The sequence below is a fragment of the Dunckerocampus dactyliophorus genome, chromosome 16, assembly GCF_027744805.1.
Source record: "Dunckerocampus dactyliophorus isolate RoL2022-P2 chromosome 16, RoL_Ddac_1.1, whole genome shotgun sequence".
NCBI classification, from domain to species: Eukaryota; Metazoa; Chordata; class Actinopteri; order Syngnathiformes; family Syngnathidae; genus Dunckerocampus; species Dunckerocampus dactyliophorus.
This window is the reverse complement of record NC_072834.1, coordinates 19376402-19396544: the sequence shown is the minus strand read 5'-3', so window position 1 is coordinate 19396544 and position 20143 is coordinate 19376402. Positions and strand designations below refer to the sequence as shown.

At 41.0% G+C, this 20143-nt stretch overlaps 2 protein-coding genes across 7 annotated transcripts in view; one reads left to right on the top strand and one right to left on the bottom strand.

Moving 5' to 3' along the window:
* gria4b (glutamate receptor, ionotropic, AMPA 4b) overlaps nt 1–7701 on the top strand; it is a 154012-nt gene extending 146311 nt beyond the window's left edge. For all 3 annotated transcript variants that reach the window (XM_054754630.1, XM_054754626.1, XM_054754625.1), the window contains exon 16: nt 2943–7701. In XM_054754630.1, the coding sequence (XP_054610605.1) occupies nt 2943–3107 (165 nt within the window). In that variant the 3' untranslated portion in view covers nt 3108–7701. The remainder of the gene's footprint in view (nt 1–2942) is intronic.
* On the bottom strand, nt 7377–19264 carry LOC129168871 (14-3-3 protein epsilon). 4 transcript variants are annotated; one of them, XM_054754631.1, is made up of 8 exons: nt 19044–19264; nt 14934–15133; nt 14628–14734; nt 12297–12503; nt 12090–12226; nt 9122–9236; nt 8432–8526; nt 7377–8367 (listed from the first exon to the last, which is right to left on the bottom strand). In XM_054754631.1, the coding sequence occupies exons 1-8, from the start codon at nt 19105–19107 to the stop codon at nt 8312–8314; spliced, it is 981 nt and encodes a 326-aa protein (XP_054610606.1). In that variant the 5' UTR covers nt 19108–19264; the 3' UTR covers nt 7377–8311. The 4 variants fall into 4 exon arrangements, with proteins under 4 accessions (XP_054610606.1, XP_054610608.1, XP_054610609.1 ...); XM_054754633.1 differs by lacking the exon at nt 9122–9236 and having other exon boundaries at nt 19044–19256; XM_054754634.1 differs by lacking the exons at nt 8432–8526; nt 9122–9236 and adding an exon at nt 11922–11978 and having other exon boundaries at nt 19044–19254.
* Between the last annotated feature and the right edge of the window lie 879 nt (nt 19265–20143).

Here is a 20143-nt window from a genome sequence, read left to right as displayed (position 1 = left end):
CAGGATTTTTGGTAGACAACAGAATTCATGGTTCCATTTATCACAGCAAGTCTTCCAGGTCCTGAAGCAGCAAAACAGCCCCAAACCATCACACTACCACCACCACATTTTACTGTTGGTATGATGTTCTTCTTCTGAAATGCAGCGTTACTTTCATGCCAGATGTAATGGGACACACACCTTGGAAAAGTTCAACTTTTGTCTCGTCAGACCACAGAGTATTTTCCCAAAGGTCTTGGGGATCATCAAAATGTTTTCTGGCAAAATTGAGACAAGCTTTAATGTTGTTTTTGTTCAGCAGTGGTTTTGGTCTTGGAACTCTGCCATGCAGGCCGTTTTTGCCCAGTGTCTTTCTTATGGTGGAGTCATGAACACTGATCTTAACTGAGGCAAGTGAGGCCTGCAGTTCTTTGGATGTTGTTGTGGGCTCTTTTGTGAGCTCTTGAATGAGTCATCGCTGCACTCTTGGGGTCATTTTGGTTGGCCGGCCACTCCTGGGAAGGTTCACCACTGTTCCATGTTTTCACCATTTGTGGATAATGACTCTCACTGCGGTTCACTCGAGTCCCAAAGCTTTAGAAATTGCTTTAAAACCTTTTCCAGAATGGCAGATCTCAATTACTTTCTTTCTTTACAAACTGCATTTTGTGTTCAGTTGTGTTGTCATTGACTAATATTTACATTTGTTTGATGATCTGAAGCATTTGTGTGTGACAAACGTGCAAAATAAAAAGAAATCAGGAAGGGGCCAAACACTTTTTCACACCACTGTATGTATCTAATATTTTCCATTTAAAGCAGTACTGACAGCAGATTGGGGTTTTAGACGCTACTTCCTCAGCTATCTCTGACGCCGTGTGTAGAATTAATCACTGATAAAGATCCTCTTCAAAGACAGTCGTTATTTTTAACTGCAGACTCAGCTGTGATGGCGACATGCTGCCCCCTGTTGGTCAACTCCAATCATGACAAGATTTTCAACAAAACAGTTGGGCCCAAACCAAATGTTCCTTTATAATCACTACTTACCTTTGTTTAGATTCCAAGATGAAGGAAAATGAAACCAAACTTAGAGGCTGTTAAGATGACCATTTTAACCGGCAACCAAAATGAGTTTGATCGTGTGATAGTGGTATAATGGTAAAAATGTTTGTTGGTTCAATACATTGGTCATGGTAATAGTTTAAATTCATCTTGAACATGCACTCAAATTACACTGGAGCACATCGCAAAACACAATTCACAATTCCGCATGTCCAAAAAGGAGTAGAAGAAGCAAAGCTTATTTAATCCTACCGCTCATCCGTTATGCATAAGTTGCAATACATTAGCTCCATGCACGGCCGATTTTGATGGGAAGAAATTGATAATGGCTGATGAAATAGTTGACAGAGACGCAGTTTCCAACGAAATTTAAAAAATAGCAAGTACATGAACCGGGGGTGTCCAAAGGATTTTCCAGTGAGGGTCACAAAGTGAAAAATGAAAGGATGCAACTTTGCCACTTTGATATTTTGTAAAGCAGCACATGTACATATGCTAAGAAGTTACGGTACATATATTTCAGAAAAACTGCATCTCAGCTTTGTGATAAACACTCGGTGAAAAAGCCGATTAGTATCAGCTTCCCCCCCCCATTTTTGCCGTTTTTTAATTTCCAAATATTTCAACTTTCATCTTAAAGCATGTTCATAAATGTTCTTTATAAATGTAGTGCCTTTTATTGCCATATTATTAGAACTTTCACCCAACCTAATTTTCCAAAAAAAAAAGGTTTTTTTTGTTTGTTTCTTGTAATATTACAACGTTTTACATGTTAATATTTCAACTCTATAGTATGCTACTAAAGGAAACTTTTTCTCATAATATTGCGAGTTTATTCTAGTAAAATTGCACCTTTTCTCTCATAAGAATATCTTTTTCCTCAATATTTTCACTAATTTCTTGAAATTGCAACATTTTTTTTTCCATTTCTGTTTTTTTTTTTTTTTTTTTTAATTTCCAAATATTTCAGCTTTCTTTTTGTAAATGTTCTTCATATTTTGACTTTATTCTCGGGACATTCGAATTTTTCCGGTCTGATCCGTTTTTTTATAGTCTTGCCAATCCGATCTTGATCTTTTTTCCCCGCCCCCATATATATATATATATGATTATAAGATTTTTATGGCACCCATATTTTGTTTACACGATTAGAAAAATGTGACAAAGAGCGCTCTTACTTTAAAAAGAGAGAGAAAAGATCGGGACATCCCTAATTGATAAGACTTTTTCTTGTTAAAGGGATAGTTTGTATTTTTTGACATGAACCTGTATGACATCCCCATCAGCAATGTAGCCCAATAACAGCGACTTACCCCCCCACTTTGTCTCCAAAGTCCAGTTCTGGTCAGATTTCTGTGATGAAGGCGGGAGACAAATGTATTAGTCTTTTGAACGCATATTGTTTTGAGAAGCCAAACTCCTTACTTAATTGGCCCCAGCAACTAAGTGGAAACTGCGTTCTTCATCACAGAAATCTGACCAGGACTGGACTTAGGAGACCAAGTGGGGGGGGTAAGTTGCTGCTAATGGACAACAATGCTGATGGGGATGTCAAAAAATACGAACTATCCCTTTAAGATTACAACTTTTCCTCATCATGTTTTGACTCTACTCTTCTAAAATTGCTGCTGCTTTTGTTTTTTTTAGTTTTCTAATTAAAAACTAAAAAAAAAAACAGCCACAGGCAGCACTTTGGACACCCCTGGTCTCATCTTTTTTAGCGTCATGATTGCCACTAACAAACATGAGATACCATGATGCGAACAGGCTAGCTGCTGGCTAAAGAACTCCGACATTGAAAGTCTAAAACACCAATCTGCACTAATGAATGAAGGTTTTGTGTGAATGGCCTTGGTCCACATCTAAAAAAGATATCTTTCTCTCTTCTTTTTTTTAAGCTTACGTTTACGGAAGCCATGAGGAACAAAGCCCGCCTGTCCATCACAGGCAGCGTGGGCGAGAACGGACGAGTGCTGACGCCCGACTGCCCCAAGGCCGTGCACGCCGGGCCACCCCTCCGCCAGAGCTCGGGCCTCGCCCTGGTCTCCTCCGAGCTGCCATGAAAGCCAAAGACCTCTCAAGTGCCTTATTCCGAGCGCAAAAACCGGGAAAGGGAGCAGCAGGCTTGGCGCACCCCCCTCCTCCCCACACTCGACCAGCTGGCAAGGCAGGAACACCGAGGTGTTGTTTTTTTTTTTGTTTGTTTTTTTTAAGAAAGACTCGCAACTGTGAGGAGAATATCATCATTTATGATCATATTTCACCTGAAAACGGAAAAACTGCTTTGCTGAACTTTGGATCGTTCCGAAGAGGAGATGAGCGACGTTCCACGGACTCACGATATCAACAAGTGGGATGAAAACATTTGTATCCATACTACAAAGTCTATTGATATTGAATCTATATAATATAAAGACATAAGTACATATGTATATTGAGTAGCTGTACATAGGGACGACTGTGCTTGCTCATTTTTCAACAAAGATTGTCTAGTGGCCACTTCTTGTTTTCTAACGGCAATAATATTTCAACATTTACGCATTTTATGACGAAGGAACATTTCAAACATGTAGCAGCCTCATACAAATAATTGACCCATTTCTACCATGAATGTCAACAGGCTCCGCCTCCCTCCAGAACCCACACTGTGTTTCAAACCTGTGGTCCGGATAGAACTATTTTTCCCCCATTCTTTGGTCTATTTTTTCTACAAAAGATAAGCAGTAACCGAGTAGATCTTTTAGTTTGTGCGTGACGAACGCAAGCAATGGCCATTTTCTCTTCAATGTTGTCGGAATATTTCTGTACGTATTTGTGTGCGTGTCCAACGACTGACTCTACTGTCCTTACGCGGGAACACTGTGGACGCGCCGTCATCGCTACACTCGGAATGTCCCGGACGTTTAAAAAAAAAAAAAAAACTCTGCAAGAGGACGTCAAACTTTTTAAAAGCGGCGATGGTGGTGATGGCCTTTTTTTTGTTCTCCTGTCCATCTTCTAAATTCTAAAACTACCACCGTGTCTAAGGATTCCAAATTGTACATTTTTATTTTGAGCTTTTTTTTTTAAGTAAAAAAAAAAATCATTCCAAGTTGACTGTTTTGGTGTCATTACTGGAGTTTTAGGACAATATCGTCTAGCAACAGATCAACAATATTGTTCAAAGTATTTCCTCAAATAGTGGCCAAGCCACTTGAAACCCACTTTGACAGTAAAAGATGCTAAAAACTATTTAAAGCACGTCAATACACGCTGGCCAGTGTCCAACGAGCAGCATGGCGGCTGTTTACGACCCGTGGCTGTTTTATTGCCCTGCGGCACATTATCAAAATAGAATTTAACAAAAAAACAAGTCAATATTGAGTAAAAGGTTTTAACCTAACAAGAATTTTTGTTTGCAAGAATTATGTAATATGAGGAAAAACATTTTAGGAGCATAGAGTTGAAATATGAAGCTTTTGTTTAAAGTCGTAATTATGAGAAACAAAAGTGTAATTTTTGGAAAATTACGTTAGGGGGGAAAAGATTATGGGAATAAAGCCAAAACATGGGAATAAAAATATGAGGGGAAAAAAATGTACAAAAAAAAAGTTGAAATAGTTGGAACATTACAAAAAACAGCAGAAATGGAAAAATCTTGTCATTTTATGAGAATAAGGTCGTATTCTAACTAGAAAAAAGTCACAATTTCACAAGAAAACAACTAATGTGAGGGAAAATGTCCATTTTAGTAGCATAGAGTTGAAATATAAAAGAAAAAAAAGTTTTTTTAAAAGCCATATGAGAAAAAACATTTTTTTATTTGGGGAAAATCGTAATATGGGAATAACGTCAAAATATCACGAGGAAAAAAATGTACAAGAAAGTTAAAATACTTCAAAAATTGCAAAAAAAAAACAAAAAAACAAACAAACAGAAAAAAACAGAAATGGAAAAAAAGACTAGAATAAAGTCTAAATATTACAAGAAAAATGTCATATTCTAATGAGAAAAAAGTTCAAATTTCACGAGAACTATATGAAATGTGTCATTTTAGTCACAAAGTTGAAATAGTTAATATTCTTTAAGTCGTAATGAAAAACAAAAAATGAATAAAGTTGTCATTTTTGGAAAATGACGTTGTGGAAAAAGTTATGCTACGAGAATAAAGTCAGAATAACGAGAAGAAAACTTACAAAAACAAGGAAACAATGAAAAAAACAGCTGTAATTCCACAAGAATAAAGTCATTCTAATGAGGAAAAAGAGTCAATTTTAGAAGAATAAACTTGTAATGTAAGGAAAAATGTCATTTTAGTACCATACTGATGAAATGTTAAAGAGTCCGAAGTCAGAATATTATGAGTGACAAAACAAAAAGTTGTCACTTTTGGAGATTTTGGTATAGGAACAAGTTTTATGTATGTATTTAAATAGTCCAAATAGTCCAAGAACAAATCTTACAAGTAGAAAGTTGAAATATCTGGAAAATGAAAAACAAAACAGCCAAAAAAACCCACCAGGAATAAAAGAGCAGTGAGTGAAGTTGATAATATGATTTTTTAACTGTACGACAAAGCTGAGATGCAGATTTATCTTGAACACTTACACTTAAAATACACAAAATATCCAAGTGGCAAAGTTTCATCCTTTGATTTTTCTACTAAGTGGCCCCCTCTGTGCTAAGCTATCCGAACAGACCACCAGCATCTTTGTTTGCGTCATAGCTGACAACGCTGCAGGCTGAAAATGATCCCCGTCTGCACTTTGGACACCGCTTGCTCCAAGCGCCATGGAATGCTGTCACTAAAGCTGCCATGTTGCTGGTCTGTATAAACACTACCGACAAGAAACAAGGAAACAAAGTCAAACTGGCACCTTCCCAGCTTCTGTAGTAGTAACAGAGCTGGGACGCCACCTGTGTGTACAGGTACTCCACAAGTTTAACACCATACACTCGCGTTCTTCTGTTCTGTTGTGTTGAAAATGAAATGTCGCTGGCCGAGACAAGTACTTTATACATCACATGACCTATGAAGAATGAGGGATACCGGGTCGCTATGGGAAAACGCAGCAATAGTCCCCCCCCCCTTTGCTGGCCAAATCTTCTGTTGGCGCCTCTGAATCACCTGCAGGTCTCTGTAAAGCTGACGTTTAGTTTGTTTAATGGGGAAAAAGAATCAAAATAGCTTGCTATAAAATACATCTGCACCAGTATAAGCCACTCTAATAGACACCTTGTATTTTCGACAGTAAATAAAAACACCCCTGGCCACTATGGAAGGAAATATGTCCATTTGTGTGCAAGAGGATTCCCACCAAACACTGCAAAAGACAAACATGGATCATTTCAATTCCACACGAGTAAAGGTAATTGTAGTACTGTAATGTCCAATGTTGCAGCGCGTACAAAAGCCAACAGCTGCTGGTCCATGCCTTGCTCTTCAAAGATTCAGTGCAGAGGTCGGGAACCTTTTTGGCTAAGAGACGGTTTTTTGTTGTTTTTTTTTTAACATTGAATAAAACTAAATAAGTGCATTTTTAAGCAAGACCAACAATTTTAGAATATAATAAGTCTCTGAATTCTTTCTTTTTAATAAAGTTGTTGTAGCGAAGCCGACCAATAATAAATAAAATACTTCTGATGCTGCAGGTTTTGCACCGCACTCCTTATCGTGCTTTCTTCATCAAATGCAGAGTGAACCCTCTTCCTGCCTGCTGGGAGGCAAGACGAGGAAAACAGACACACACGCACATGGTAATATACGGCGGCCAGCGAAATTATCAAGCTCATTTTCGTTTATCATGTGAATAACTGATTTCTTTATGGTTGCGAGAGGGTTTTTTTTTCTGAACGAAAAATCTCGTGACACCCCAAGTGCATAATGCTTCTGACATAACCACAAAGCGTGCTTTTGCAAAAACACCAGCGATAATGGCATGTTAACATAAACAGACCTATTTGTCATGGAAATGACCCCTTTTTATGTCAACACAGGTGTACGATCCTGTCGGCTTAAGCGAGCACTGTTAGTAATATTTTCATGGACATAAACGGGTTCCACTGCGCACACATCGCAAGCAAGGGTTGCTCCCTTAAACTCAGAGACTTACAGGCGCACTCAAAACGATTCAAACCTTGCCGTCGTAAATGATACTTTTCTAACATTAAATTCAACAATCTATTAAATCGCTCAACATCATAGGTCACTGTTGATGAAACTCTTGTACACATAAATACATGCAATTTCAATGGGGATGGTTGAATCATTTGGAGTCATCTCAAAACATCCTGAGTCAAGGGGCGTTCCAAGGCACAGCAACACCGCCCCCTAGTGACCACGCGCACATTGCTTCAGTTTGAAGTTTTTAATGTTAATTCCATGCTGTGTTTTCAGTAAGAAGAATACAGATGGTACTTGTGGCTCCGGTGACAATATCCAGTAGTACAAATCAGATTCACGTAACACACACCAACCAGGAGGAGGAAGAGGAGGAGATGACGGGTAGGCGAAAGAGAAGATGAGGAGGAAACCGGGAAAGGGAGGGGCGGTTAAGTATACTCCATTTCCCAAACTGGGGTTGTTTTTTTTTGTTTGTTTTGTTGTATTTTTTTTTAACTGTTCGTGCCCATGCAAAAACTGCATTGTTACAATCAAAATCACTCTCTCTCTCTCTCTCTCTCTCTCTCTCTCTCTCTCTCTCTCTCTCTTTCACACACACACACACACACACACACACACACAACACAACCTCACTAACTAGCTAGCTATCTGCCGCCGTTAGCCACTGTTTAGCAGTTCGGACAGGAAGAGCGGAGGTCAGAGAGCGGCGACATTCTGCTGTTTGTCGTTTTACAACAAAAAAATAAAACAATAGTAGCTGTTGGATTTATAAAGAGGGCACTTGAGTTGTTCCTAAAAAGCTTCGACGCTTCCCTTTTCCCCATGTAACATAACGAAGCGTTCAAAGACACACACTAATGTAGGACAGTGTGTTACAGAAATAGGCGGGCGGACTTGGCAACAACATGAAGCAGAAAGTGTCAAAAAGAATTTTAAAATGTATGTAAAAAAAAAAAAAAAAAAGACCTTAAAGGGTACAATCTTGCAAACAAAGAGCCTTGGAAAACAACAATGAAGATAGTGGGGGTTGGGGGGTAGGATGTGTGTGCATACGAGGAGGTGGGAGTGGGGGGGGAGGAGATGGAGGAGGAAAAAGTAGTAGAAGAAGGATGGAAAGTGGGAGAAGAGAAAGGAGGGAAAAGATTGCGACGAGGCGTTCGGGTCTCACTTGGCCTCCTCCTCCACTTCCGGCGGGGGGGCGTCTGTGTTCTGGTCGTCACCTGGCAAGAAAAGACGAGAGTCACACGCCTCTTCGCCACACAACAACATTGCCGACACACTCACTAGCGAAATGCGGTGCAGGGTGCCATGTGCGGTTAGGTCTTTGGAACATCAGCTGATCAAATTGAGACTTTGAGTGACAATCGTGGTGGACACTTCTTCCAAAAGAAGAAGGAGAGAGGAGAAGGACATACACAGCAAACTTACATTCTAAATCTTGATTTAAAAGGTTGGCAGACTCTTTTGCTTTAAGTTGCTTTAAGGTATTTTTACAGTCGTGTGACCATTTAGAACAGAGGTCGGCAACCCGCGGCTCATCGGTCTCCTTGTTGTGCCTCCCACGGCGAGTTCTGGGATTTTTATTAACACCGAAGTGGAGGAAAGGTGCATTTTCGAAACTGGTGTGAAATAACTGGACTCACCGTCCTTGAATGCATCTACACCGGGTTCTGACTGCTGATTGGATGAGCAAGGGATGGGGGAAGTGGGCCAGTGTGTTCAGTCAGTGAAACACGAAAAATACATCTTGAGAGTGTTCTACCTCCGTGGTAAACTATAACCATGAATACATCGCTTAAAAAAAAAAATCGAAGAAGAAACTAGAGTTGAATTGTGAATGGGCATATTCTTTTGCCTTCACTGTCAATGACGCGGGCTTATCCATGTGCTTTGATGTGTGGCCAGAAAACAACAGAAATTGTAATGTTGAAAAGACATTTTCAAAACAAGCACTCGGCTTTTTCTGAAACATACCCAACTGCAGATGGGCGTGAGAGCGCAGTTTGGGAACTTCTAAAGAAGGTTGAGACGATAAAGCATAATTTCAAGAAGTGGATGAACGCTCCAAACTCAACTACAGCTGCTATCGCTGAAAGAACAAGACCAACAGACATGGCATGAACTCAGTGCAAGCACATTGACCTCCCAGTGATGAAACAATATTGAGCAGAAAGCACTTATATGCAGGTACTGTATGTGAACTCAGATGGGCGTTTTACGTTAAAGTTGGCTGCGTCTTGTTTTCATTTTACACAAATACGGGAACGACTCAAAAAAGCCTACATAGTTCAGTGTTTAAATCGTCTGAAAGTAGGCCTACACATGCACTCTGCACATCTGTTAGTTGAATTCTGTTGTCCTAACAGGTAACATTTTAAAGTTTTCAGGTGTTCAGGTTTATAAAAACGTATAAATACACCTTTGGTATTGAATGATTAATGGTTAATATTGAATCCTACTTCATGGAAATGTACTTATCGTGGTTAGGTCTGGAACAAATAAACCACGATAAGAGGGATTACTGGATTTGAGATTTTCAGTGAGTGTGTCCCCATTCTAAGCATTCAACTCATGTCACCATTATTATGTCATTTCCAGCAAGACAACACATTTTCCAAAACAATCTGCCTGGCTGAATGCATCGCATCTATTAACGTCCAATCAGGTTTAAAAACGACGGTGTGGATTACATTTCTGTCAGTGCCGGACTGCTGGAGAGTAGCAGTGATTGACACCGGGATGCATCAACATGCTGTGCTGTGCACAATAAGAAGAACAGATGGAGGAGAAACAGCTTCGAACTTTGTTCAGCACCTGAAGTTGCACAACAAACAGTAAGTTGGACTGATTCCTGTGTGAGCTAATGCTTTGGAAAACGCTAGCTTAGCATCCATTTTACACAACAGTACATGTTCCCTTGTAAAATAGCTGTGGCTATAAACTGACACTGAAATTAAGTTAGCTGAAATGGATAAGCGGATGGTAAATTAACGTCATGTTTCTGAAATCAAGGAAGGGACGTTGGGGGTTTAGAGTTGAGTTTAGTGGGTAACAGCTGCAAAAGTAGCCTGTTTTTAGTGTTTTTATTACTATTTATTAGGGATTATTGTGCCTGTGAGATGAGATCATTCAAACTTGCAATAAAAGCCTCAGCTCAAGTCTGATCCTTGTATGGCTTACCCAACATTACAGTAACACTACTGACACCTAGTGACCAGTGTCAAATATTACATTTCATCAATGTCACGGAATGTGCCTGGTTTTTGTATTTTTAGTTCATTTTGTCATTTTTATGCTTGAAAATATTTTATTTAGGCAATTGAAAAACCATGACAAGAGTGAAGCCACGAGGTTTGAACCACAAAGTGGCGATGTACGCCTGTACTCTGTATGCGGTGTATCAATCAATTGGAATATCATGTTATTTGATTCAGGAGTTCAATTCAGACTAAGTGACCAATTCAAGGCTAAATAATTTTTTGCAGTTAATTTACTGATTAGAGCGCAAACCAGTTTACTTTTTTTTCCCCTTACTTTTTACTTTTACAATTTCAGCTTTTGAGATTTTTTTTTTTTTTTTTTTAAATATCATTAAAATCAAGAAACACATTCTGGAAATATTTCACTGTGTGTAATGCAGTGTCAAACTCAATTGCACTGGGGCCAAAACTCAAATCACACTTTCGGTCGGGGGCAGAACTGCACTAGACTGTCATAAGTGAATTTCCGCAAAGTAGGATTCAATATTAATAAATGGAATATTTTTGTATTTAGGGCATAAACTTGTTAGAGACTGTCTAAATAGGTTTTTTACCATTATTAGAGACATGCAGACATGAAATAACACCCTTATAGTCACCTTTACACTTGTATTACCTAAAATAGTAGATATAATAACTGAAAATAAGCCATCTTAAAACATAAGTAAGGTAAGATAGACTCAAGTTAGAACTGACAGCGGACCTCCTGGCTACTGTCTCATCAACGTAACATTACTGACACCTAGAGACCAGAGTAGAATACTACTCTATTGCCGATGTTTGTGATTTAGGACTTGCAAGGCATTTCACTTGCATTAACAGGCAGAGAACCCATCAGTAAACATTCACACAGGAGCTGCTGTCAGCCACTCTCTACACTGCTAACCTACCCACACATAAGTCTCAGATACTGTATTACACTTCACATCACATCTTTTGAATGCCTTATATTTGTATTTTCATTTATTTTGCCATTTTTATGCTTGATTTTTACTAATAGGCCATATTCAGCCACGAAAGAGCAATTATTTAATTTTTGAAAAACTGTGATAGTGTGAGGGTGCATTGTTCGAACCGCCATGTAGTGAAGGACGACTATATTTCTATTGCCATTGTTTCATATGGGAGAAAATTGAAACAGCTTTGTAGTGACTAATGTTGTAGTGTTACAGGTGTAAGGTTGCCATGGAGGAGCCATCCATTAAAGTGATAAGACATGTGAGAGACCAACAGGACAAAGAGAGAAAGCATCGCATGCATGCCGCTACTACGCTTGCGACATTTCCTTTGCTAAGTAATCATGTTGTACAGCAAAGCAAACACACTTGTGTTGTGTGAGTCACGTGACACCAGCAAAAACATGCTTCAAAGACACCAGGAGGAATTGTTCTCCCCTAGGCAGGAGGCACAGGTTAGTGAAGGTGGCAAGGAGGTGAGTGAAGGCAGCAAGGAGGTGAGGAAAGGCTTGCAGGTTGACTTCAAAGAGCTCAACGAGGAGGGAAGGACAGACTTACAAAATGAGCGTTTATTAAGGAGGGAGCGAGAATGAGGTGGTGTGTCCTTTTAAGAATCTACGAGGAAGAAATGACAGGTTAGAAGAAGAGGGACAGAGGCTTGAGGAAAGACAGGAAGTGGTCCAGAGCTGCAGAGAAGAGAGTTAAGAAGAAGAAGAAGAGTTTTACCGTCTCCTTGCACGTCTGAGGTCCAAAGTGTCAAGTTGTCACGTAGCAGCTGCATGATGAGAGTGGAGTCCTTGTAGCTCTCCTCGCTCAGGGTGTCCAGTTCGGCGATGGCGCTGTCGAACGCTTCCTTCGCCAACCTGCACCGCTACATTTAGTCAAACACGGCGTCTATAAAGAAAAGAATGGTTGGATGAGCAAGGCCAGTACCTGCAAGCGCGGTCCGGCGAGTTGAGGATTTCGTAGTAGAAAACAGAGAAGTTAAGGGCCAGTCCAAGGCGGATGGGGTGCGTGGGCGGAAGCTCGATCAAGGCGATGTCGCTAGCAGCCTTGTACGCCACCAGGCTGTTCTCTGCCGCTTCCTTCCGGTCGTTACCCGTGGCGAACTCCGCCAGGTACCTGTGGTAGTCTCCCTTCCTACATGCAGGAACACAGCTTGGTCAGTTTCACGTTGGTCTTTGTACTCAAGATGCTGCCCCAAGGAAAAGGAAGACACACTTGGCATTGAGACAACTCAAAGCTTGCGGGTTCATGAAAAAAATAACACTGTTGCGTAAACAAGTACCGTATTTTCACGACCATAAGGCGCGCTTAAAAGTCTTAAATTTTGTCCAAAATGAGCGGGGCGTCTTATAATGTGGAGCGCCATATGTGTGTACTGAGTTCCAAAATCTGTAAGTGTTGCTGTGTGACTTTTATGAGCGCTCCGCTCGACTGACTGGGAGCGTCTCCTGCCGACATGCTGCTTATATAGAGGAAAGGTGGACGTGACTGAGGATGCTAAAGGCACACCCCAGTAGTTATATAAGTATATTTTATGAAATCCGGGCAAGTACTACCGTGGCGCAGCAACATCCAGCGGATTACAAGGAAAGCTGGCCATCTTCCGCTCCTACTGCAGTAAAAACATTGCACACAACGTGCCGCTCACTTTCGACGTCCTGGTGAACCACACTGTAGAGAAGCAATACAGCGATACACACAACCAGGCACGAGAAGTCGGCTTTTACTGTTGTGCTTGGTTGCCATGGTAATGGACAGAAACTGCTACCTGTGGTGATTTTTTAAGAGGAAGACGCTGCCTAAAGAAAAGTTTCCAGCCGGACCAATCAAAGTGGCTGGAAGGACGAGGAGAAAATGGCTGAGTGATGTGTACGGAAAGAGACCGGATGTTTTTTTCACACGCGTCACCACAGCCGCTGTGAAAAACCAAGTGCAGCAAATGAACTTGGAGCTTAACATCATTCCGGGAGGCTTGACGAATGAACTCCAACTGCTGGACATCAATGTAAACACGGGGTTTAAAATGAAGTTGCGAGCGGTGTGGGAGCGATAGAGGACAGCTAGTGAACACAGCTTCACTAAAACTGGGAGGCAGTGCCGTGTTCACTATTTGTGAATGGATGTAAACACGGCGTTCACAGTGAAGTTGCGAGCGGCGTGGGAGCAATGAATGACAGCTAGCAAACACAGCTTCACTAATGGATTGTGGATGCTGGGGCTAACGTGTCTGATGCACTGTTGTTCAAGCTTTCACAAAAGCCAGCATCATTTTCTGCTGTTAGTTCTGCTCTTAAAAAGCATTGTCGCTTCCTCACTGACTTCTGAGCAACACAGTATGTTTTACTGTAGCGTGCATACCTGCGCCCAATAATTCAGTGCGCCTTGTGTATGTGTTAAATGCAAAAGTAGCACCTGTAACTGAGACTGCGCCTTTTAATAGGGTGCGCTTTATGGTCGTGAAAATACGGTACCTAAAACAAGTTTTCGTGCCTTTTTATTTAACTTCAGGGGTGTTCAAAGTGAGGCCCAGGGGGCATTTGTGGCCCACGGCACGTTCTAAAAATATAATTTAACAAGAAAACTGGAGGAAAAAAACAGCAAAAAATTTAAAATCAGCAGTCATTTCACAAGAATAAAGTCAAAATATGAAGAGAAAAAAGTTGTACTCTAACGAGAAAAAGTAATTTTACAAGAACAACATAATATAAGAAACAAAAAAAGTTGGAAAAAGTTGTAAGAATAAAATCAAAATACTATGGGAATAAAGTCATAATTACAAGAAGAATATTCACAAGAAAAAAGTTTAAATAGTTTAAAATTAGGGGAAAAAAAGCAGAAATGAAATGAAAAAAACTGCTATAAGCCAAAATATGGAGAGAGGAAAGTTGTATTCTAAAAGAGAAAAGACGCAATTTTACAAGAATAAACTTGTGATATGAAGAATGTCATTTTAGTAGCATAGAGCTGAAATATTAAAGAAAAAATATTTTTAAAAAGTTGTAATAATATGAGAAGCAAAACAAAATAAAGTTGCCGGTATATCTTCTTGCCATATCTTTAGAAAATATCTAAGTGGCAAAGCTGCATCCTTGCATTTTTCACTGTACGGCCTTTACTGGACCAAGTTTGGACATCCCTGACTTAATCCCTTATTCAGTTTTGCTCGTTACACTTTTCGGCCATAAATGCAAGCGACAGTTGGGCCTTTCTAGGAGTGTCTATTCATTGCCGCACGGGTGTTCATTGAAGCAAGCGTACATTTTGTAGTAGAAAACCTTGGACTCTCCTGTGGTTGAGGATGCGATGAGGTGATTGTCCAGTACATCCAGAATGTCGCTGCAAATGGATTTCAGCTCTTTTTCCACCTGCAGACACACAGACAGGAAGTCAGAGGCAAAGTGCTACGGCGCCCTCGTGTGGCTGCATTTGCTAGCAACATAACAAATCACAACCTTATGAAAGGTTTTATTTATTTAAAAAAACAAAAACAAAACAAAAAAAAGCTAAATGTGTCTGTGCAAAAGTTAACCTCAACAGAGAAGAATCTTAAAACTCTGGTCTGACCAGCTTCCGGTAATCTCGATACATCGACAGCTTTTCTTCGCCCGCTTTGCTTTCTTCCTTCTGTTCCAGACTGCTGATTATCCTCCACGAGGCTCGCCGCGCGCCGATCACGTTCTTGTACGCCACCGACAGGAGGTTCCTCTCCTCCACCGACAGCTCCAAGTCCAGACTCGCTACTTTCTTCATCGACTCCACCATTTCTGGAGAGGAAGGGGCAACAACGAACAATTCCATTGGCCTGTTACACAGCCTGTTCAGTCCCACCTTTTTCCAGGTCACTGGTCTGTCAACAATGCATATATAAATGGCGGCATAGGGGTACTAACTATTCTGTTGCGTTTGTGTTTCTCACAAGTGTGTTATATCAGATGCTGAGGTTGATGGGGGTCATTCAGGTAAGTATCAGGGGTGGTGTATCAGGGGTGTCCTGATACGTTTTCACTTCTGATGCAATACGGATATTGCAGCCTTGAATCTTAGCCCATGCTGATATTGATCCGATATCAACATGAACGATACGTCGTGGCAACAAAAAAAAATAAAACACATGCAATTTGATATCCTCAAGTCCAAATCCGAACATAAAAATCAGACGTGAACCTGTCAACGCAATCAGTTTGCACGATTTTGATATATAGTTGTCCCTTGTTTATTGCGGTTAATTGGTTCCATACTCAACCGCAATAAGTGAATTTCTATGAAGTAGGATTCAATATTAATAAATTGAATATTTTCGTAGTTATGGCATAGAAAGCCTGTTTACGATCTTAATACACTTTTTAACATTAGAGCCCTATAGCCCATATAGTCACCTTTACATTTGTATTACCCACGATAGATATAAATCACACAAAATAAGACATTAGACATAAGATAAGACTCAACACGTTAGCAGTCGCATGTTTTTTTTCTAGGCAGCGTACTTCCTGCTGTTGCTATTGTCTCATCAATGTAGTGTAATGGCGGCGGTGTTACACAATGTAGTAGATACAAAAGTAAAAAATATGCCATTTGAGACGCAACTAAAACTTCTTTTCGTGTGTGTCACAGTAAATGTGTTCCTCAGCGGACCTTAATGGCGGGCGAACAGATGTTTCTAGTGCCGTCGGGAGGTTGACAGTTGAGTTTTAGCTTGTTGTGGGTTATGGCCCCACCAGTAGCCCATGTTATTATGATTATTATGCTATTATTGTGCCCTGGCATGTCCTCCCCCGCGCGTGCGTGGGTTTTCTCCGGGTACTCCGGTTTCCTAACACATTCCAAAAGCATGCTTGTTAGGTTACTTGGTCACTCTAAATTGTCCATTGGTGTGAATGGTTGTCTGTCTATGTGTTCCCCGCGACTGGCTGGCGACCAGTCCAGGGTGTACCCCGCCTCTCGCCCGAAGTCAGCTGAGATAGGCTCCTGCATACCCGCGACCCTAATGAGGATAAGCAGCATAGAAGATGGATGGATGAACATTATTGTGCCTGTACAGGAAATGTCTTTTCTGGCAATCACATCTGGTTCTTGTCTAACCAAACACTGACACCCAGTGGCCAATGTAGAATACTGTACTACATTCACAATTAGAATGCTTCTTCTGCCTTGTAATTTACTTCATTTAGTTAGTTCATTTTTAGGCTTGAAAATTATTCACTTGGGAAAAAATATCTACAATTTGCTTAAATATGCATATTTTCTGACAAACACTAAGCCGTTACTCAACCACCAAACCGCAATCATTTATTAATTCATATTTGAAAAACTGCGATGGGGTGAGGGAGCGATGTTCAAACAGAGATGTAGCAAGGGATGACTGTACGCTTGTTCAAGTGCCTTTTCGGTTCACGTCCCTTAAATGTATAGGCACAGATATCGCATGTAAGCAATGAATCTGACTTGGGTTCAGTGCAGTATAAATCCAGCTGAAGTGCGAAACATTTTGCTTTCAGTAAAAACCATTAGAACTAGCATAGATTGCTACATGAAGTAAATCATTGCTCGATAGCAGGTTCTACATGCATCACTGTGATCTTGAAAAGAGCCAAAGGTGTTCAACTTTTTTTTTTGCCAACGTCAGTATTTCATTAATGGAGCGCCTGGTACGCTGCCCAAATTCCTCCGATGCGCATGTTGGCCATCTTCAGATGACACTGTACAGTAAAAGTCAGGATGATGCTGGGATGCCAGCCAGGCCCGGAGCGGATTTAACTTGCACGCTTTCAAGGTGATTCACTGCAATGTGATGGTAAGAATGAAGTTATTAAGTGTGATAAAAACAACATCTCATTCTTGTTTTGCCTTTTTCATAACACATTCATTAGTTAAATCAAACGCCACCCACCACACGGCCGTGGGTGCGCACACGAGGAGACAAAGCTACGGAGCTATCCGCACGGGAATGTTTGCAGGCCAAAACAGCAAAGTACTCTCGTGTTTCAGCCTCATCTACACAAAAACAGCATTCTGGGGGCCCCGAAACGGCTTGTCATTTTCGTGTAGACAGCCGAGACAAAAACAAAGACGTCACAGACCCACTGCCACCCCCTCGCCGCCACGTGACCAGAAGTAAGCTTTGACGACAAGCCAGCATAATATCTGAATATTTCGACAGACATGACTCACCCCGGTCGACATTCTCCTGATATTTTGTTGTCTTATACTCCATAATGACTCACAGACGTAATTCCACTTCTCGGAAGTCTAGATGAGCTTTGGAAAGCGTAAGGCGACGGACTTACGCGCATGCGTTCTTTCTTCTTCTATGGTTTGGTGTGTCACGTGGTTCCGTCTGCATGTCTGTTCACAGTGCAACACGTAGGTGTGCCTTGTGTATTACATCGTCACCCTGTTCCCGTCTGGATGCAACTATTTACAAATCCGGCACAGTGTGGATGCAAATTTTTTGAACCCGCCAGAAAATAATCTCAGGAGCGTTCTCATGTGGACAGGGCCTGCTTGAACAAGCTTTCTCACTGGGGCTGCTGGAAAAAAAGGGGGAGACAAGAAAGCTAAACTCAAATCGCGAATCCCATCCAACTACATGTGAAAGACTGGATTATCAATGCTGCCCAATACCAAAACATGACACTGCAACGAAATGGACAGTAAAAACACTCTGCATCTGACACTCACGCACATCAAACCACACTATTATCAAACAAACTCCAGGTTAGAATCCAAATGAGTTTAATAATTTTTTAAACGGCAAGGGGTGGTTATAAACAACGTTAGCATGACAATTTATTAGCAATGCTGTATATGCACTGGCGCTTTTTCAATCATCTGCACACGAACACATTGTAAAATTGTACTCACTAAATATTTGGGCCCTGAAGGCAAGCGTTCTATTATCAAAGGCAATAAAACAATCAGCAAGCGTGCATCAATGAGCCAAACCCCTTCGGCGATAACTAGCATGGTGATGCTAGCTAAAAAGCATGCAGAGCTTCTCGCCTGTTAGAACACAAGCAACGTCGTCTTGACTTAAATTCGCATTTTGATTGAATCGCCATATACAAGACGAACAGATTATGCTTAATTTTATCAAATTGGACTCCTTTCTGATTTGTCGATTTTCACATTTGACCCCCACCCCCTCCCAGTGAAACCACTTGATGAGGGGCGGCACGTCAACGGTGTTATGTTTCGCCCACTAAAAGCATTTTTTTTGCAGATCAAACCAGACTAAAGAGATTATTATGTATGTGGGGTCCAGGTCTTGTTTGAACGGGTGTGGAGGTTTGCACCAACGAGCTCGTGATGCAAAGTTCGGCGTGACATGGATGAAGAAAGGATAGCTGCCAGCTAAGTAGGCTAGCCAGCTAGTTAGCAAGCGGCTAGAAAAGCTAGTCGACTATTTGAGTCACAATTTAAACATTATATAAACAATATAATCAACCCCCCAATAGAGTGGGCGTTTAAATAAAAGCACAACTCTTTCGTTTGGGGGAATCATGACTCATTCGGACGTTTAAATATTTCATCCGAGCCAGCAGACCTCCGCCATTTTGTTTCCAGAGCACCAACAAGATCCATGTGAACGGTGTTACCTGCGCGAGGACCCCGGGGAGGGAAGCTGGTGGTCGGCATTACTGCCTCAAATGTAACCTGGGTCCTCAAACCTACCGTCGTATCTCTCCGCTTGTTCGGCGAGCTTAGCCTGATACACAGAGTCCTCTCGTTCCGCCATGGTGCTCGGCTAGCAGTGGGGGGAGAGAGAGAGAGACGGAGAGAAAAAAGGGCTTTATCGGCCACACTGGTGGTGGATCTACAGCAACAGCACCACAGAAGCCGCCCCGGCAGCGCTGGCGTAAATATGGCGTCGACGTTGCATCCGGGAACCTGACGCCGCGTCTCCACCCTTCCAGACTTTGACCACACTCCACGTATCGCGGAGCCCGCCAGACTTCGTTTTAAAAAAAGACAAAATCAAGCGGCAAATGTGGCCATGGTGATACCACACATTCATAAATACACATCTCGATCAATTCAGAGCACGCAGCCAATTCGGCTAGCAACCATCCCTCAAAAAACAACATTTTAATTGAAAATCCGTAACATTCATCCGTAGTTTAGCTCCGTTAATTTTGCCTTAACAGACACCAGTCGTAAATTTGGTCATTAAGAAGTATCACATTTTGTCATCTCTTTTCAGGATTAAATAATGACATACAAATGTGGTAATTTGTAAACTGACAAAATGAGGTTAAATGAGTATGTTCAATTAGTCAAAATATTGAAAGACAAGTCATATGTAGGATTCTGGTCACATCGATGAGACATTACCTTACATTGCATTACCTTAACACTGCATGGAGTCAGCCATGGCATGTCCAACATGGTAGAGTGAAAAAAAATTATCCTCCCATTCTGTGTGGAAGTGGTACGTTTTTGGCTTCTTTTGTTTTTATTCTCCTCTCTGTTGGAAACCCTTTAGAAACCCCTCAAAGTTTAGAACAAATAAATTGGAGGCTAACTAGTTAGCGGCAGTCTCTTACGTCCCTGCAGTGATTCTGTGGCCTGGGCATAACCATTGCGCAATGTGGCATAAACAGAGTAATGAGTGTAAAGGTGACTATAGGGGTGTTATTTCACGTCCACAGGGCTCTAATAATGGTAACAAAAAGAAAAAAAAAACATTTTAAAAGCCATGCTCTAACTACAAAAATATTCAGTTTAATGATTCCTACTTAGCAGAAATTCACTTATTGGGTCTGGAACCAATT

Coding starts and splice junctions, on each gene's coding strand:
- LOC129168871 (XM_054754631.1), bottom strand. CDS start 19,107: ATGGCGGAACGAGAGGACTCTGTGTATCAGGCTAAGCTCGCCGAACAA. Junction 15,134..19,043: donor ACAAGCGGAGAGATACGACG/GTAGGTTTGAGG, acceptor CTTCCTCTCCAG/AAATGGTGGAGTCGATGAAG. Junction 8,527..9,121: donor TCACGCCCATCTGCAGTTGG/GTATGTTTCAGA, acceptor TTCTTTTGGAAG/AAGTGTCCACCACGATTGTC.